This window comes from Pristis pectinata, chromosome 19, assembly GCF_009764475.1.
Source record: "Pristis pectinata isolate sPriPec2 chromosome 19, sPriPec2.1.pri, whole genome shotgun sequence".
Taxonomy (NCBI): Eukaryota; Metazoa; Chordata; class Chondrichthyes; order Rhinopristiformes; family Pristidae; genus Pristis; species Pristis pectinata.
In genome coordinates, this window is record NC_067423.1 from 25,450,079 (window position 1) to 25,467,431 (window position 17,353).

General features: G+C 39.4%; 1 protein-coding gene and 1 long non-coding RNA gene across 3 annotated transcripts in view; one reads left to right on the forward strand and one right to left on the reverse strand.

Annotated features, from left to right (window-relative positions):
• Positions 1-5,286, forward strand: part of alg12 (ALG12 alpha-1,6-mannosyltransferase) — a 22,240-nt gene extending 16,954 nt beyond the window's left edge. Inside the window, exons 8-9 of the mRNA XM_052033388.1 lie at positions 2,456-2,531; positions 4,172-5,286. Coding sequence (XP_051889348.1) covers positions 2,456-2,531; positions 4,172-4,421 — 326 coding nt within the window. The 3' untranslated portion in view covers positions 4,422-5,286. The remainder of the gene's footprint in view (positions 1-2,455; positions 2,532-4,171) is intronic.
• The window catches only part of LOC127580242 (uncharacterized), a 23,873-nt gene extending 7,202 nt beyond the window's left edge, over positions 1-16,671 (reverse strand). For both annotated transcript variants that reach the window (XR_007957795.1, XR_007957796.1), the window contains exons 1-2: positions 16,595-16,671; positions 2,438-2,514 (exon numbers count right to left, since the gene is read on the reverse strand). This is a non-coding gene — a long non-coding RNA (uncharacterized LOC127580242). The remainder of the gene's footprint in view (positions 1-2,437; positions 2,515-16,594) is intronic.
• Between the last annotated feature and the right edge of the window lie 682 nt (positions 16,672-17,353).

Below are 17,353 nucleotides of genomic sequence, written 5' to 3' on the forward strand. Positions count from 1 at the left end.
GAAATGCTAAATTTATATGAATTGTGCTTTTTTTTATATGCTTGTTCCAATTGTCTGCTTATTGTAACTAACTTGTTACATATTTTGCATGGATCATTATCTTGGTTCATTTAGTAGTAACCTTGCCTCTGAACTGGATGATTGTGGCTTCAAGCTTCATTCTGGGCCTGAGGATCTATTGTCTGGTTTGATACTAGTATGGAGGAATTATGAAATTGTTTAATTAGCCGTCTTCAGGACCACATATTAAACAAAGGGTCTGTTTACCCATTAAAATAGATATTTTATAGTGGTGTTCCTCTTTCACAATGCCATAAAACCATTAAATTGCTGTCTGTAGGATGTTGCTATGTACCAGTAATACTGCTTTGTTCACTTAACTGTAATCTGGTGAGAATATCAAATCTGTCTTTTCAACTTCATTTCATTTTACTGCATTTCATAATTCCCACATCTACGGTATGTTTCTACTTTTAAAACAGGGTTCTAATGATGTTGGGGGCATGATCATTTCTCTCCGTCCTGAGCTGAGATGTCAATTTACATTTATAGCAAATAAAAAGCTGAAATTGTATAATTCATGTCTTGCCTTCAGAATAGAATGGGGGCTAGCTGGAGTCAGAATTGCAGTTAGAATTTCTAACATATGCACTGCTGCAACCAATCAATCATTTCCTATTTTAATGCTGAAATATTCTGCTAAATTTTAAAATAACACCGGGGAGAAAGAATAAGGAAAGGAAAAAGACGATTTTAATTGGCATTTTAGTAGTTGGAGTTAATAGTACGTTATTAATGCAGTACTCCACTTTGTTTTCACGTTGCAGTGTACCAGAAAACAAACATTGGCCAGCACAAAAAGGCCTCAGTTCCTTGAACTGATGCCAGTGTAAAGGTTATCATGTATTGTGTGAGAATTATCACTAACCAAACATCAAGCGTAACCTTTTCATAAACAAATTATGTGTGTGTTTGTTGTCACCAGGAGTTAGACCATGGTAGGGTAGGCAAAATAAATGTTGAATTACATCTACTTGCATACTTGCATTTCCATTGTTTTAAGTTTTAAACAGAACAAGCAACAATATGAGCTACAATTATATCAAACAAGGCAAAATATATATTCAAAGACGATATAATCAAAATGCAATAAATTGCTGTTATTGTAAAGCTGTTTGAGGGAACTGGATAGATGATGAACAAATGTTAGCTGTAAAACCTCCTCATTCTTATCTTGGCCAATCAACTTCAGATTTTGCAGATTAGAAGAATGGACAGAATTTAAAGACAGCATTTTCTGGAATGAGTCTCATTGGGTACCTGTCACAACATTGCAGAATTCTATCAATTAATTTTAGGTTTTTTGTGTGATGTTTTTTGTTTAATAAAGAGACAGTTTGTTTGATTTGTTACTGATTTAAAAAAATAAACACACTGTTGTTATACTTAATGGTTTCCTGATTTATTAGGAATCATTAGTGGTTGCTACTGCTTTATTAACGTGCCATGGACACCAGCTTGCATTTAAACAGTTTTGCCTTTGTAGTTCAAACTTTAAGATGAGGTCTAGCAGTTGAACTGTTTTAGGTTTTACACTAGTGCCATTCTGCTGCTGGCCAGTAAAGGTGCCCAAGTGCAACTCACTGTGAGTTTCCTTAAGTCTTTGTTTTGTGTTCTCATTCCCCAAAGATTGTGCAGTTGTGGTGAGAGAGGGAGAGAGACCATGTACTTCTTATGTTACTTCAAGTCTCAATAATATAACGATTGTAAGAGTTGAAGTTTAATCTGTCAAATTTGTAGGAAAATATATTTATTCTGTAAATGTTTGAGTGTATGCTGGAATACTCTTCTGATGTACACCACTTGCAGTCACCAGAACATGATCTATGTTGATGTGGTTGTTAACTTTATCATTTAAAGAATATTGAAGTTTGATAACTTGCAGTTAATTCACAAGGTCCCAGCAACTTAGTCCATCTTGTTGCAATTGCACCAATGCTCTCCAAGTTCTTGCCATTTTAAAAAGGTACTTCCCCTACCACTACAACCATTCACTACCATCACACTGTTGTAGTTTTCATTGTCACCCTGAGCGTCAGAGCATACTGTTTTTCCTTAGGAAGCTTCAGTCCGCATTTTTTTTCAGCTGCATGTCAAATGTCATGCAATGTTCATTTAGACTCCCAGATTTTGATACATAGCTTTATTAACCTAACACCTGATCATTTGCACAACCCCTACAATCAACATCTGTTCACATCTTTCCTTATTTAATTGTTTTCATTAATTACTAAGTTCAGTGATTTCTTAAAAATCTGTTCTGTTTCCTAAACACTGTGGCTATTTATGAAAAGCAGAATGTTATTTAATGACTTCTGAAATTATTTTCAAGTGGCTATTTCATGATAGAGAAGATTTTCCCAAGCTTTGTACTCACCAGCGTCTTTCCCTCTAGCTGTTTCAGTACACATTGATGTCGCTTCTGCTCAGACTGGTATTTCCCGATTTCTTGAACTCAATCAAAATTGGAGGTGCGTTATTTTCAAATGGATGTTCAGTACGCTTTTAATATATGTATACTTATATTTAATGACATACTTCTGATTTATTATCCAACAAATACCTACTGTTCCTATCCATAATTAGAATTGGTTTAGAAAAAAACAACAAATTGCTGGAAGAACTCAACAGGTCAGACAGCATCTGTGGAGGCAAAGGGATAGTCATTTAGGGTCAAGACCCTGCATCAGGACTGAGAGTATTAGAAGGGAGATAGCCTGCATAAAGAGTGGGGTGAGGGGTGAGTTTGGAGCTGGCAGGCAATAGGTGGAATCGGGTGAGGATTGGTTGATGCGCAGATGGAATCAACTGGGGGGAGGGAAGGGTGGAGGTAGAGACAGGCTGGGAGGTGATGTGGAGATAAAAAAGGGCTGCAGATTCTGAAATCTGATGAGTAAGGAAGGTGATAAGAGGGACCAGATAAGGGAAGGATGTTGGGCAGATGGAATAAGGTGCAAGGGGGTATAGGAGACTTGAGCATGTGGATGATAGGCAGATGGAACCAGGTGGGATGGGGAAAGAAGCGGGGTAACAGGGGGCTGGAGGGGGACTCAGAGAACCTGGATCAATCCAAAGGAGGGGGAGGAACATGGGGTCCGAGTTACCTGAAATTGGAGAATTCAGTGTTCGTACCATTGGGCTGTGGACTACCCATGTGGAATATGAGTTTGCGTAGAATTGTTAAACATTGTTTTGCGTGATGCTGCGCATCAAATTTTATGCTGTTCTTTTCAGTGGGAAAATGTAGGTCCAAATCCTGCATGGCAGTGAAGATAAAAGTTGTACAAATATCCTTAATTTTGAATGTGGAATATAAAGGAGAACACGTAAGAGGATGGTTGGAGGGAATTGGCACAGTGTGGAGGATGGGGGTGTGTATTGAATCATTCATTTCCCTGGTAGATGTCCTGGTCTGGCACTGCTCTGGTTAAGACCATGCGATCAAACATGAGCACATCTGAGACATAAATGTCCAGGCTCCCCTACAATATTCTGAAAGGAACATTAACAGGGAATGACTTCATCGTGTGAACTGCGAAAGTGACTTGCACCCAGATGTGTTCCAGCCATATTTCTGGAGTTGGGCAAAATCACTGAAAGTGGTCATTATCCCAATTCACTCTAGGGCAGAAAAGGTTGATTTTTTTCAGTTGAGTGATCCTGAGAATTATAAAATTGTGTGTATGAGCTGGCACATTTACAAGGGGCTAAATGGCTTGCACTTATGCTTTAAGATTCCACGAACTAATTTTCAGTTAACCAGCCTGTAATCAGGTGGTTGTAGATCTTCTGCATGTAGAACATTCTGTTCAATTTTTAAAATCTGGAAAGAAAAGTTGTGCTGGATAATTGGTGGCTAGCCAGTATACATTGAAAAGCACAATGTTTCAAAATCAGGTTGGTATACTGATTATTTTGTGCAAGTTTAGGGAGAATTCATGATGTTCAAGGATTCTGTTATATGTAATCAGGACATAACTGGCTTTGCTGGAAATAAATAAAAGTTCATGACAAGAAATCTTAGTGTTACAAGGAATGTCAAGAACAGGCCTAATAAATATGTTGATTAGTATTATCTGTAAAAATTGTCATTTTGCTTTTTTTATGATAGGTATGACAAGACAGAAAATCTTAAACCAGGAGAGGTTGGCACCATTGAATATACACACAACCTAATGGAAATGGATCCAAATTATGTATCACAGTACAGAAACACTCATAGGATAATGTTTAATGTTTCTGGCTTTAGTGGAATTGGATTTAATGTCTCTCAATTACCTCCATTTTACATTAAAATTGAAACAAAATTAGTGGCACTAGAAAAAATATACACACATATTAATGAGAAAAAGATAAAATAAAATCTAGCCCATTCTGCTTAGTGATTAAGACTAAGAACATTCTGCAAGTTCCTGTTTATTCAGGAATCTTTCTCTTTTATTACAAACAAAAATTTAATTCACACAGCACTAAGTGGGAGTCTGAAATAACGCGTGATGTTGTGAGGATATTGTTCATTCAGTTATGCCAAGCTAAAAAAAATATCAAAATTGCTCATCTGCTGCTTGTTCTACTTGGTGTTTCTATACCTCCAAACTTCTTCTTGATTTTAAACATGTATCACTATCCTTCTCATTTTTATGATCAAGACAACGGGGATAAGAATTTTACTTAGGAGTCTGCCATAATTTTCCAAACATTAAAGTAAGTGGAAAGAAAACTACATGACTATGGAAGTGGAATTTCACTCACTTTGTTTTTAAGAAATGCAGATTTATTGCACAACAAGACTTAATGATAATTATGCATTCCTGTGGTAACTGATTGTCTTGCAAATAAGACAACTTGATTTGTATAGCTATTTAATCATGTTTCTGATTTCATCTGCTGAAAAGGAGAAGTGAATCAAACTCCTAGTCCAATGAATGAAATTGAAACCATGAAATCATTTCAGTTGTCCTTTGTTATCGGAACTTTTAACTGACCACAAATTATATTGATTCAAACTAAGTTGAATGTAACATGGACCTAAGTTGCAAAAGCATGCATTTCTGTTTGAGCTAATATTTCAACTCATGCCTATTTGATTCTGTATTTTGACCTTTTCGTGTTTTCAAGGCTGATGGTTTGGAAGGAACTTGTTACTTCAGTGGAACATAAATATTAAAGTGCTGTTAATCAGTGGCTTGAAATATACACAAAATTAAAATGAACTCTTGAACCATTGTACTAGTCTCAGAGTATTACAAATAAATGTAAAATTGTTCATTTTTATTCATTAAGAGAACATGGATGTTGCCAACAAAGGGCAGCACTTATTTCTAATGTTCCTGAACTGAAAGACTTGCAAGGCTATTTCAGGAGACAGGTAAGAGTCAACCACACTGGTTGGTCTGGAGTTGTATGCAGATGAGACTGAAGAATATTTGGCAGGTATCCTTTCTTGAAGAACATGAGTGAATTTTTTTTTAAAGACTGTCTAATAGTTTTATGGTCATCTTTTTCTTGCCTGTCTTTTATACAGATTTTATTTAATTACTTTGATTCCTCAACAACCTTGATGGTATTCAAAGATATCCAGCCTCTGGTAACATGAATAGTACCTGTTACTATGTATATATTAATAAATACCTAATGGAACCATAGAACCTAATGTAGCAAAACATCTTAATGTGTTTCACAGGAGCATTATCAAACAAAAGTTGATAGAGGTACTTGGCAGGTGAATGAAAGCATTTTCCAAAAGCAAAGTGTCTTACAGGAAGAAAAAGGCAGAGAAGGCAAGGGAATGAATTTCTGAGTTAAGGACCTTGGCAGCTTGAAGCATGGCTGCCTTTGATGGAGTGATTAAATTTGGAGATATACACAATAACATTTGAAAATAATATTTTCACTGCTGTAAGTACTGTGTTGTAATCTTTTAGCATCATGAGGGAAAATGTTATGTGCATTCAAATTTTAAAAGGGAATTTTAAATTTTCAGTGGAGTGAGATAGACTTGGCTTATTTCCAAAAAAGCTAAATCTCTTAGATCTACCTCATGGCTGTCAGAATTTCACAATGATAAATTCATAATAATGTGTAAATTGAGTTGTAGTGTTTTCATTTATTTTAAACTAGAAATTTTCAGCAAGACTTTCTCTATAATACATAACACTAGTATTTTTATTTGGATTTTTTTTCCAGTGCAACCACATATTAAAGTTGACACATTTGTTATATAGTTGTAAATTGTCTCTTCCATCCTAACCAATTAAAATCCATAACTTGTTATTTCTAGAATTTCCTGAAAAGCTATCTTCAACTTTAATCACAAACTGGTCAGTGCTAACAGAAACGGGAAAGACTGACATTGTTGAATCTGGATAGCTGTAATATGACCAGTTGGAAGATTAGATGTTGATTTTCATTTAAGTTGGGCTTTTTTGGAACAGAGGCCAAAGGGAGAGTGGGATGGAGAATTAAAGCAATCGGTAACTGGAAGCTCAGGATCACAATTGTGTACTCAGTGGAGATATTCGCAAAGCAATTGCCCAACCTGCATCTGCTTTCTCCAATTTGGACTCATGATTCTGAGCTGCTTTGAAGTGACTTAAATCTTGTGGTGTTCCAAGAGTAGTAGAGTGTTAGACGTTGCTGTTCTTGTGGTCTGAGTTGTATGCAAGAGCAAAAAGAACCAGTTTTAGGGCACAGTATATGTTGCAGATATCATGGGCAGCTGCCCATGATTTGTAAAAGAGTACCTGAGCCCACTTGCAGTATTTGACACTTAACTCTTAATTGGTTGCTGGGCCAGCAAAATCAATGCATGATTCTGGTCGCTTCATTATAGGAAGGATGTGGAAGCATTGGAAAGGGTGCAGAGGAGATTTACCAGGATGCTGCCTGGATTGGAGAGTATGGATTATGAGGAGAGACTAAGGGAGCTAGGGCTTTACTCTTTGGAAAGAAGGAGGATGAGAGGAGACTTGATAGAGGTATACAAAATATTAAGAGGAATAGATAGAGTAGACAGCCAGCACCTCTTTCCCAGGGCACCAATGCTTAATACAAGAGAGCATGGCTTTAAAGTAATGGGTGGGAAGTTCAAGGGAGATATCAGAGGAAGGTTTTACACCCAGAGAGTGGTTGGTACATGGAATGTACAGCCTGGGGTAGTGGTGGAGGCATATATGTTGGTCAAGTTCAAGAAATTGTTAGATAAGCATATGGAGGAATTTAGAATAGGGGGATATGTGTGAGGAAGGGGCTAGATAGTCTTAGACGTGGTTTAAAGGTTGGCACAACATGGTGGGCCAAAGGGCCTGTATTGTGCTGTATTGTTCTATGGTTCTATTCCTGTGGAGTCATTTACTGAAATACATAAGCTGCCTTTGGAAATAAGACAATATTACAAGCAGCTTAATACTATCCAGGACAAAGCTGATCAGTTGATTGGCACCTAAATATTCATGTCACTGTGGTTGAAGGGTGTACTGTGTATAAGAGACACTGCACCAAAATGAATGTCGGTACATTCCAAACCTTCAAACTCTGCCGACCAGAAGGACAAGTACAGAAGTCATATGGTAACAACACTCCCTCCAACACACATCTACCTGACTTGGAAATATATGTTTCACTTCCTTGTCACTGCTACTAAGGAGTCACAATATATTTATGTGGTGTGGGTGTAACTTCACTACACAGATTACCTGAAGAAGTGGCTCAGCACTACCTTGTCAAAAACAATAAGCAGTAAACATTGGGGTTACCAGCAATATCCATATCCTGTGAATGAATAAGTACCTTCCCAGTAAAAGGCTCCCATTGTTGTTAGATACTTTATGTGGTGTGTTAAATTTATATTTATAACACAAACAATTTCTTAAAGCTTGAGCAATTGAAACTCATCAGTATGACTCTTCCTTGCCATTAATTGGTATATTTTTGGTGCACTAAAATAAGCAAACCATGAAAAAATATTACTTTCCCAGCATATCCTGGGCTATAATAATATAGAAACAAGAACCGGGATATTAGCATTATTCATCAATATGATTCATTTTCTATTACTGTTACAATGATTGTCAACAGAAATGTGATGTGCCTCTTTATTATTCCTCTTCAGTATTTAAAATGTTAAAACCTCCAGGTTTAAGGGCAATGCAAATGTTGTCTCAGCATTGTTGAGACAAGTGATATATTTTAGAACTTCATATAATTTCATACAGCTGCAGTGAGCTGAAGAACAGTTTAATTACACCCTGAAGAAAGGAAGAAGGACTTACAATGAAAGAACACCTTGGTAATTGACACGTCCCTGTTGACTGTCACCAATATTTTTATAGATGCACCATAGAGAGCATTCTATCCAAATGCATCACAGCTAGCAATGGCAACTGCTCTACCCAAGACCACAAGAGATTGTCGAGAGTTGTGGACACAGCTCAGTCCATCGTGAACACCAGCCTCCACCCCCATGGACTCTCTACACTTCCCACTGCTTCGGGAAAGCAGCCAGCAGAATCAAAGACCCCACCCACCCCAGACATTCTCTCCTCCCCACTTCCATTGAGCAGAAGATACAAAAGCTTGAAAACACACACTGTCAAACTCAAGGACAGCTTCTATCCCACTGACGTAAAACTCTTGAATGGACCTTTTGTACAATAAAGATGACCTCTTGACATCACAATCTACCCCGTCATGGCCCCTTGCATCTTATCGTTGATCTGCACTGTACTTTATTACAGTAACATTATACTTTATATTCTGTTACTGCTTTTCCCTTTGTACTACCTCAATGTACGTATGTTTTGAAATGATCTGTATGGATGACATGCAAAACAAAGGTTTTCACTCAGTATGTGTGATGATAATAAACCAATTACCAATTAAGAACACCTTTAATGGCTTCAAGGCCTCTCAAAAGTATTTCACAGTCACAGAAATACTTTTGAATTGCAAACACAATTTGAGGAGGGAGATACATGAATATGCATGAGAAGATGCTGCAGGACATCTCCATTTTCCCCTCGCTCTTAAATGTTGATATGTGCCCCTTACGTGTTGAAACCATACGTTAAACAATTGCTAAAGGCAATTTCACAGAAATATTCTAAATAATGTATATTTGCTATATTTAACAAAGTGCAGAATTTTAAACTGAGATTTTTACAGGATCTTGAAACATTCACCTGCCGTAGATAAAAATAAAGATTTACTGCTGAAATAGATAAACAAGGAAGTTTGGTGTTCACAATGTGATCTCTACATCAGAGAAATCATACACAGATTGGGTGATTGCTTTCCAGAACACCCATATTCGGTCCACAGGGCAACCCTGAGCTTCCTGCTGCCTGCCACTTTAATCCTCTCTCTCACTCCCATTCTTGACCTATCTGTCTTTGGCTTCCTGCACTGTCACAATGAGGCCCAATGCAAGCTTGAGAGACATCACTTCATCTTCTGGACTTAATATTGAATTCTACAACTTCAGGTAACTTGATTTCTGTCTGTATCAGTGGTCTATCCATGATATTGGCATGGCTTGCTTTTCTGTTCTTGTATTCCTCTGGTAGTAGAGGGCATGCCCAGACTGAAACACTGGGTACATCTTCCTGTTCTGCATTCCACAACTCCTACGGTATTCGTCTATGTTCTCACTCTCTAACTTGTCTCATTCACTCATTGACCAGATAATCTTGTTTACAATTTATCCTCATTGTCACCCTAGTTTTACCCTAGCAGAGACATCCCCCCTTCCCTACTCTCCCTACAGCTTAATGAGCTTCTTTTGTCTCCTTCCCAGTTCTGACGAAGGGTCTTTGACCTGAAATGTTGGTTCTGTTTCTCTTCCCACGGATGCGGCCTGAACTGCTGAGTGTTTCCAGCATTTTGTTTTTTTTTATTTTGTAGGTTTAATTGCTGAAAACTAGTAAATTTCCCTCCATTAGAACAGAATTTCCAAATATCTTAGTTGTTCAGATATGTATTTGCAAAACTATTTACTGTTTTGTCAAACTTTATAGCTATTTCTTTTCACAAATGTTAGAAGTATTGTGATGGCCTACATAAACAATCTTTTTGCACCCTTTATTGTAACTTGCAAACGTTAAATTTATCCTCAATTTGTTTTAACTAGTCATAGTGAAATGAACTATGTCCAATGGTCAAATACGTTACAACATTAATTTCAATTTAGTATTGGTAAATATAGTATCCAGAAATGAAGATTTCAAGTCTCGGTAACGATGTAGCTTTTGTGCCATCTCACATTACTTCACAATTTCCAGAATATATATAGTAGTTTTGCCAAATAATTTGATCATTGTAGATATTGAAAGTATATAAATAGCATGCTTATTTTCATAGAAGAAAGAGCCCTGTGTTTCCTGGTGGTGAAGTTGAGTAACTTATTTGAAGAGGATTCCAAAGTTCAGACAATAGCATCTGCTGCCAAACCCTTTGAAAATATAAGTCAAAAAAAGGTTTCAGCTTCATTAATTAGATACTATTCAGCATCATTCTCTCTGAAGAGAATGTCTTGTAAAAAAAAAGATTGACAGAAGTACATAAGATACGTCCTGGGTTTTGCAAAGTGACAGAACTACTGCTTTTATTCACTCATCATGTTATCAAGTCTTGGTATTAAATAAACCACCTATGTTGAAAATTGGAATACTTGATGGGATTCCAGTTGGTTGTTCATTTCCTTCCTGACAACTGCAGCATTTGGTTTAAAAAAAAGCATTCCATTAATTACTGTTGATGGTGATGGATTAGTTCTACAAAATTGCATTCCAGGAGGCATTCAAGCACATAGAGTGAGGTGACCCATTTGGTTGGGATGTTTGGCATTACTTGTTGCTGAGACAAGTTTCATTTTTTGTTCATAAACTATTCAGTCTTTTGCCTCTGATAGGCAACGGATATGTTCAGATACTTTTTAAAGCAATATGTATTTTCAATCATTCACTCAATCTAGATGACTTTACTATCATCACTGAGGAAAACAGTGAATAACTATGTGTTATTTTTTAATGTTTTGCCTATCATCAGAAACAGAAACCAATCTCAAATTGAAATGAGGTTATTCAAGCTGCCTACAAAGATTTCAAATGCTTCTTACATTTCTTCAGCTAACTTAGTCTTGAATTTATTCTACTTCTTAAGTTCAAGCAGGGCAATGATAATACATAGAAGAATCAAATTCTATCCAGTGATTAATTGAGAGTTTTGTTGCCTCCGGTTTCGTTATTCATCCAAAAAGCCAGTTGTAAAGTGGCAAAATGCACCTTCTTCTTTCCGGTGATAAGCTTTAGTTTCCTTCACGTACTCGTATATTCTTGGCATACCAGTCTTGATGAAGATGGTAAGTTGTATTGTGGCTGTAGATTTGACAAACTATTGAACCCAACATTCACCACAACAGAAAACTGCCAGAGGTCCATTGCTAAAATATCTGGAATTAGACTGGTATTTTTTTGGCACTTAATGGAATTGTTCAGTTATTATTGCTCCTAGTTACTTGGAGTATTTTACACAGTAGCTGTGAACACAGAACAAATGTGAAAAGTAAACTTCTGATATATCGTTATTTCTTATGAGCACACAGTGACTGTTGAAGGTGTTGAAGCAAAGAAACATCAGGTAGGTTTGCTTTTCTGAGAGTATAAATGCACAGTGGATTCTTAGTGTTTGGTTTGTTTTGCAAAAGGAACCCAACTGTTTCCATAATTCTGAGATACAAGAAAGACTGCAGATGCTGGAAATCTGGAGCAACACACAAAAGGTCAGGCAGCATCTATGGAGGGAAATGAACAGTCGCCGTTTCAGGCTGACATCCTTCATCAGGACTGGAAAGAAAGAGAGCAGAAGCTAGAATAAAAGGGTGGAGGGGAGGGATAGGAGCACAAGCTGGCGTGTGATAGGTGAAACCAGATGGGGGTTAAGGTAGGTAGGTGGGGGAAATGGGAATGATGTGAGAAGCTGGGAGGTTATAGGTGGAAGAGGCAAAAGGCTGAAGATAGAATCTGATAGGATAGGACAGTAGACCATGGAATAAAGGGAAGGAGGTGGGGAACCAGAGGGAGGATGGCATGGGTAATGGGCAGGTTGTAAGGGCAGGGGAGGGGAAAGAGAAGCGGTAAAGGGGCCAGAGGGATAAGGGAAAACAAAAAGGGGTGGGTGGGTGGGGGGGGGGGGGGGTAAACAGAGGGGTGTGGTTACCGGAAGTTAGAGAAATTGATGTTGATGCCATCAGGTTAGAGACTACCAAGACAGAATATGAGGTGTTGCTCCTCCAATCTGCATCTAGCCTCAACTTGGCAGTAGAGGAGGCTGTGGACAGATATGTCAGTGTGGGAATGGGAAGTGGAATTAAAAATGGCTGGCCACCAGGAGATCCTGGCTGTTACGGCAGGCAGAGCAAAGGTGCTTGACGAAGCGATCTCCCAATCTGCGTCAGGGCTCACCGATGTAGAGGAGCTCGCAGCAGGAGCCATTGGTGTCATTTATTGCATCTTCCAGTTGGTGGGAACTCTTCTGGAATCTTTGGAATTTTGGAAGATGATAACCATTATATATCCATTATCTCCAAAATCTGCTTTTGAAACTTGAGAAGAATGCAAATAAAGAGCTATTTTGGTTTATCACCAATAATTTTTTGATTTTCTTCTTTTTATGTGTTTGCTCCTCTGGGGTTCTCTGGCTATTATTAATTTTGAACACTTGTAATCAAAATATTTTAACAGTATCAAAGCTGTTTCACTTGTCTACTTTTAAAGGACTGAGACCAAACTGCAGTTTTTTTTTAACTAGGAAGTATGAGGTTGAATAATTGTATTAACTGTCCTTCTTCTGTTCATCAAAATGACAGCAATTTAAAATCACAATCATTCAATAATTATTTTATAAATATAATTTTTGTACAACATTGTTCTGCAAATTCCAGATTGTATTACGATCCAGATAAAACAACTTGCTGAGAATGGACGTAAATGCTTTTCCATTGTGCCTCTTAGTTATAAAATGATGCCATTAGTGTTGTTCATAATGATGCAAAACAATGTTTGTATGATTAAATGCAGAAACAAGCATGAACTGCAGACAGTAAATTTAGTGCACAGGTTTCCAATTTTCCAGCTGTACAACAAACAGCTTTCATTTACACTTTGTAAATTGGCATCATTCCTCATGGTTGGGCACATGCTTCAGTTGTAAAACATCAAGTATTATTTTCAAGAAGTATTTTGAGGTGTCTGGGACAAAATCAAGTTGCAGCATTTCCAAATATCATACAAAATAATGCCTGATGTTTTTCATTTGCCTTCACCTCCACAGCACCCTTTAATGAAACAACTCTGTGGCTGTCATGGGGATACTACTTTCATGTCTGGGTCAATGATCAGTGCAGCAATGACACAGTGTCTCTGAGTTGTTCGAGGAGCTGCCAATGTGAAATACATTTCCAGTTTTACTGATTCCCTACAGGACTTTTTCTAATTCATGTTTTGTTCAATTTCACCATTTTTTGTAGTGGTGTGATTGGGTGTTAATGCTACATGTAGCACATGTTTAGCATACCAAATAAAGGTGAAATTCAGTTTCAGGGCATTAGTTCACTACAAAAAATTATAGTCAGTCAAAAAACCACAATTTTCCTTAGGAATTTTGCAAGGAAGCCTGAAAACACAGTGTATCAAATAAAGATCAATGCTCAACACACATTTAAGAGCTTTGAGGATTTTTCTGTCCCCCACTCAGCAACAGGCTGAGCATATCACTGTCCATCTCAATCAATATCTGCCCCAATGTACGAAGGCCATAGAGTCCCATTGGTTGAAATTTGAGGGTCAGCCTTTCCTGACTGAAGCACAGCCACACGCATGTGACAATAGCGAGCCTCAGACAGTGTGGCCCAGGACCAGGACCAGGGGATAAGTTGCACACCAGTCAGATAAAATAATGGGCAGCTGATCAAAAATTTCCTCAAGGTTGCAAACAACTCAGCATCATCGGCAATCAAATGAAAACTTATCCAAGATTTCAACTCCATGGAACAACAAACTTTTTCTTGAAAGTGAGGGAGGGGATGTGGAGGCATTAGGAGAGGTGTAAAAGTTTTTCAAAGCAGGGACAGAAGGAACAAAGCAGCAGGATAGAAGAGAGAGGGTTGGAGGGAGTAAGGGTTAGAGTAAGAAGAATGAGGGTGTGATGAGGTTGAAGCATTGAGGCAAATAGATTCAAGGATAAGGAGAATCCAGGGTGAGAGGAGTCAAGGGAAGAGATAGGTACAAGTAAGCTACAGGCAAGGGCATCTGTGGCTGAGCCCAGCTGGATGTATATTGCTTTATTTAACATATTGACAGGCACCTATGCACATGTCTACTCATATGTGTATATTAATCTCCATCATTATCTGACAACATTTCCAGGCAAATGATCACACTCAGAGTTCTGCTTCCAAACAACTTTATTAATGCATGTATATACTGATTACATACTGATTACTCTGGAGTTGTTGCTGGCGGTGCCCTGTAAAGTCTTTCTATATATTCTTTCAACAACGGGGCTGTAAGTCCGCTCTCTTTCCATATATGTACTTGCTTTCAAACTTAATTTAATAATTCTGCTTCCAACCTTAAGCTTTTTTCTTGGCTTTGCAGTCCATAAGTTGCCCATTCATTCGTAACAAGCTTAACAGACAAGATACATCTGTTCCAATGTGTAGCAATGATTACTCAAGGTCAGTCCATGTTTCGCACAGCCGAGTCTGAACTGTTCCTCCAGCATCTGCAGTCCTTTATCTCTTGAATCTGAACTTTCAACCCAGCCACCTCCTTGACTGGTGAAGCTCCGCTCCTAGATCCTGTTGGGATTCTTGACATCTCTCTGGCTACACCATGTAGCAGAGTCTGGTTTCCAGTTGTTTTGGGATAAGTGAATGCATCATGATCTTCTGATCACTCCAACATGGAACCGGCACACTACAGTCATCACCATATATGCCCCAACTCTGGAAGTTTTGGATAAGGCTAAGGGGGACTTCTACTCCAACTTTGAAAAAATCTTGGACTGGTCCAAGAGGGAGACAAACTGATCCACATGGACAACTTAAGTACCAGGTTTAGAAAGACCAGATTCCTCTAGAAAGGCAAGACAGCCAAAGAGGAAGAGCTATCTTCAACAGAGGCTTCCTCCTGACAAAATGCAAATGATGTAACAGGTAGTGCTGTCACCTCACAGGTCAGTGAACTGGGGTCAAACCTGAATACCTGGGAACATTGCAGCTTTCCAGGTTCAGCGCCAAATTCTCTAACTTGCTTTCTCTGTCTGTATCTTAACTGGCCATTTCTGCTTTAAATCATCTGTCTGTGATATTGGCTGATTTTTTTTGTACTTCCTTTTCCTCTCTCCATTAGCATACCCCATCCTGCTATTGCAACACATCACCTATTAACTCATTAATTGGACTCAACTATCAGATATTTCCTTTGTCCTACCTATCCCCCACCCATTTCTACAGTTAAAATCATTTTTTTTTCTTTCTTTCCCAATTCTGACCAAGGGTATTCAACCTGAAATATCAACTCTGTTTCTTCCTTCATAGATGCTTCCTGACCTAGTGACTGTTTCCAGCATTTTCCAGCTTTGTTTCAGATTTACAGTCTCTGCAGATTTTTCATTTTCAGTCCCAATTTCCAGTACTGTCAGTGTGGAATCTGCAATGTCCTCCTTGTGACCGTGTGGGTTTCTATAGGGGCTGTGGTTTCTTTCCATGTCGCTGCAACATGCTTCTTGGTAGGTTAACTGACTGCTGTATCTTGCCCATAGGAGAATAGAGTATAGGTTTATAGGAGAATCAGGTGGAGTTGATTGGCAAGTGAAATGGAATAGGTTACAGGGAAATAAGCAGGGGAATAGGATTGCTCATTGAGGCCATATTGCCTCGATGGGCCAAATGACCTCCTCCTCTGCTACAAGGAAATTAAAAAGATATTATAATCAACACCTTGTCACATTATAGAGAAAAGCACAAGACCTCATGACACCACCCGATCTGGTCACTGCCTCCTCTGGTTATCGTCTAAGTGAGACACCACAAGAATATTCACCTCACCTGTACAGAAGTGACACTTTACTCTGTACTGTTATTGTTTTTACCTGTACTACATCAATGCACTCTGTACTAACTCAATGTAACTGCACTGTGTAATGAATTAACCTGTACGATAGGTTTGTAAGACAAGCTTTTCACCGTACCTTGGTACGTGACAATAATAAACCAACACCAGGTCTACATCAGCTGTTACCTTCATCAAAATGGCCCCAAATTAACAACTACAGTCTGGAAAAGCCCCACTGAGACAGGACTCTTCAGGTGACGACCTCAGAACTGGAGCCATGCACCGTCCGGCGGCTCACATCCGGCGAATCGCCCTTCCGCTCCAGTTCTGAGCGCCGCACTAACTGCCCTCTCAAAACCGGGAGGAAACAAGCGGCCTTATAAAGGGAAGGTATAATAAAAGCTACTACTGTCACAACTAACGGTATAGGCGCGCTGCCCTCCGCCTCCGCCGCCGCGACTTGCCTCAGAGGGTGGTGGAGGGTGAGAGAACGCTCGCGACCCCATCTCCGCACGCTGATTGGTCACGCCGGTCTCCCCCTTCAATTTCCGCACGCTGATTGGTCGCGCCGGTCTCCCCCTTCAATTTCCGCACGATGATTGGTCGCGCCGATCTCCCCCTTCAAGTTCCGCACGATGATTGGTCGCGCCGGTCCCCCCCTTCAATTTCCGCACGCTGATTGGTCGCGCCGGTCTCCCCCTTCAATTTCCGCACGCTGATTGGTCGCGCCGGTCTCCCCCCCAACGTCCGCACGCTGATTGGTCGCACCTGTCTTTCCCCCCCCTTCAATTTCCGCACGCAGATTGGTCGCGCCGGTCTCCCCCTTCAATTTCCGCACGCTGATTGGTCGCGCCGGTCTCCCCCTTCAAGTTCCGCACGATGATTGGTCGCGCCGGTCCCCCCTTCAATTTCCGCACGCTGATTGGTCGCGCCGGTCTCCCCCTTCAATTTCCGCACGATGATTGGTCGCGCCGGTCTCCCCCTTCAATTTCCGCACGCTGATTGGTCGCGCCGGTCCCCCCCCCCCACACACACACACGTTTCGCAGACACCCAGCCAACGGCGGTTGGCTGCCAGCGGGGTCTGCGCTTGACGTCAGCGCCCCCGACGTCTTGTGTAACCGAAACGGTGCATTGTTGTTGAAGAAGGACAAAAAAAACACACACACACACACACACACA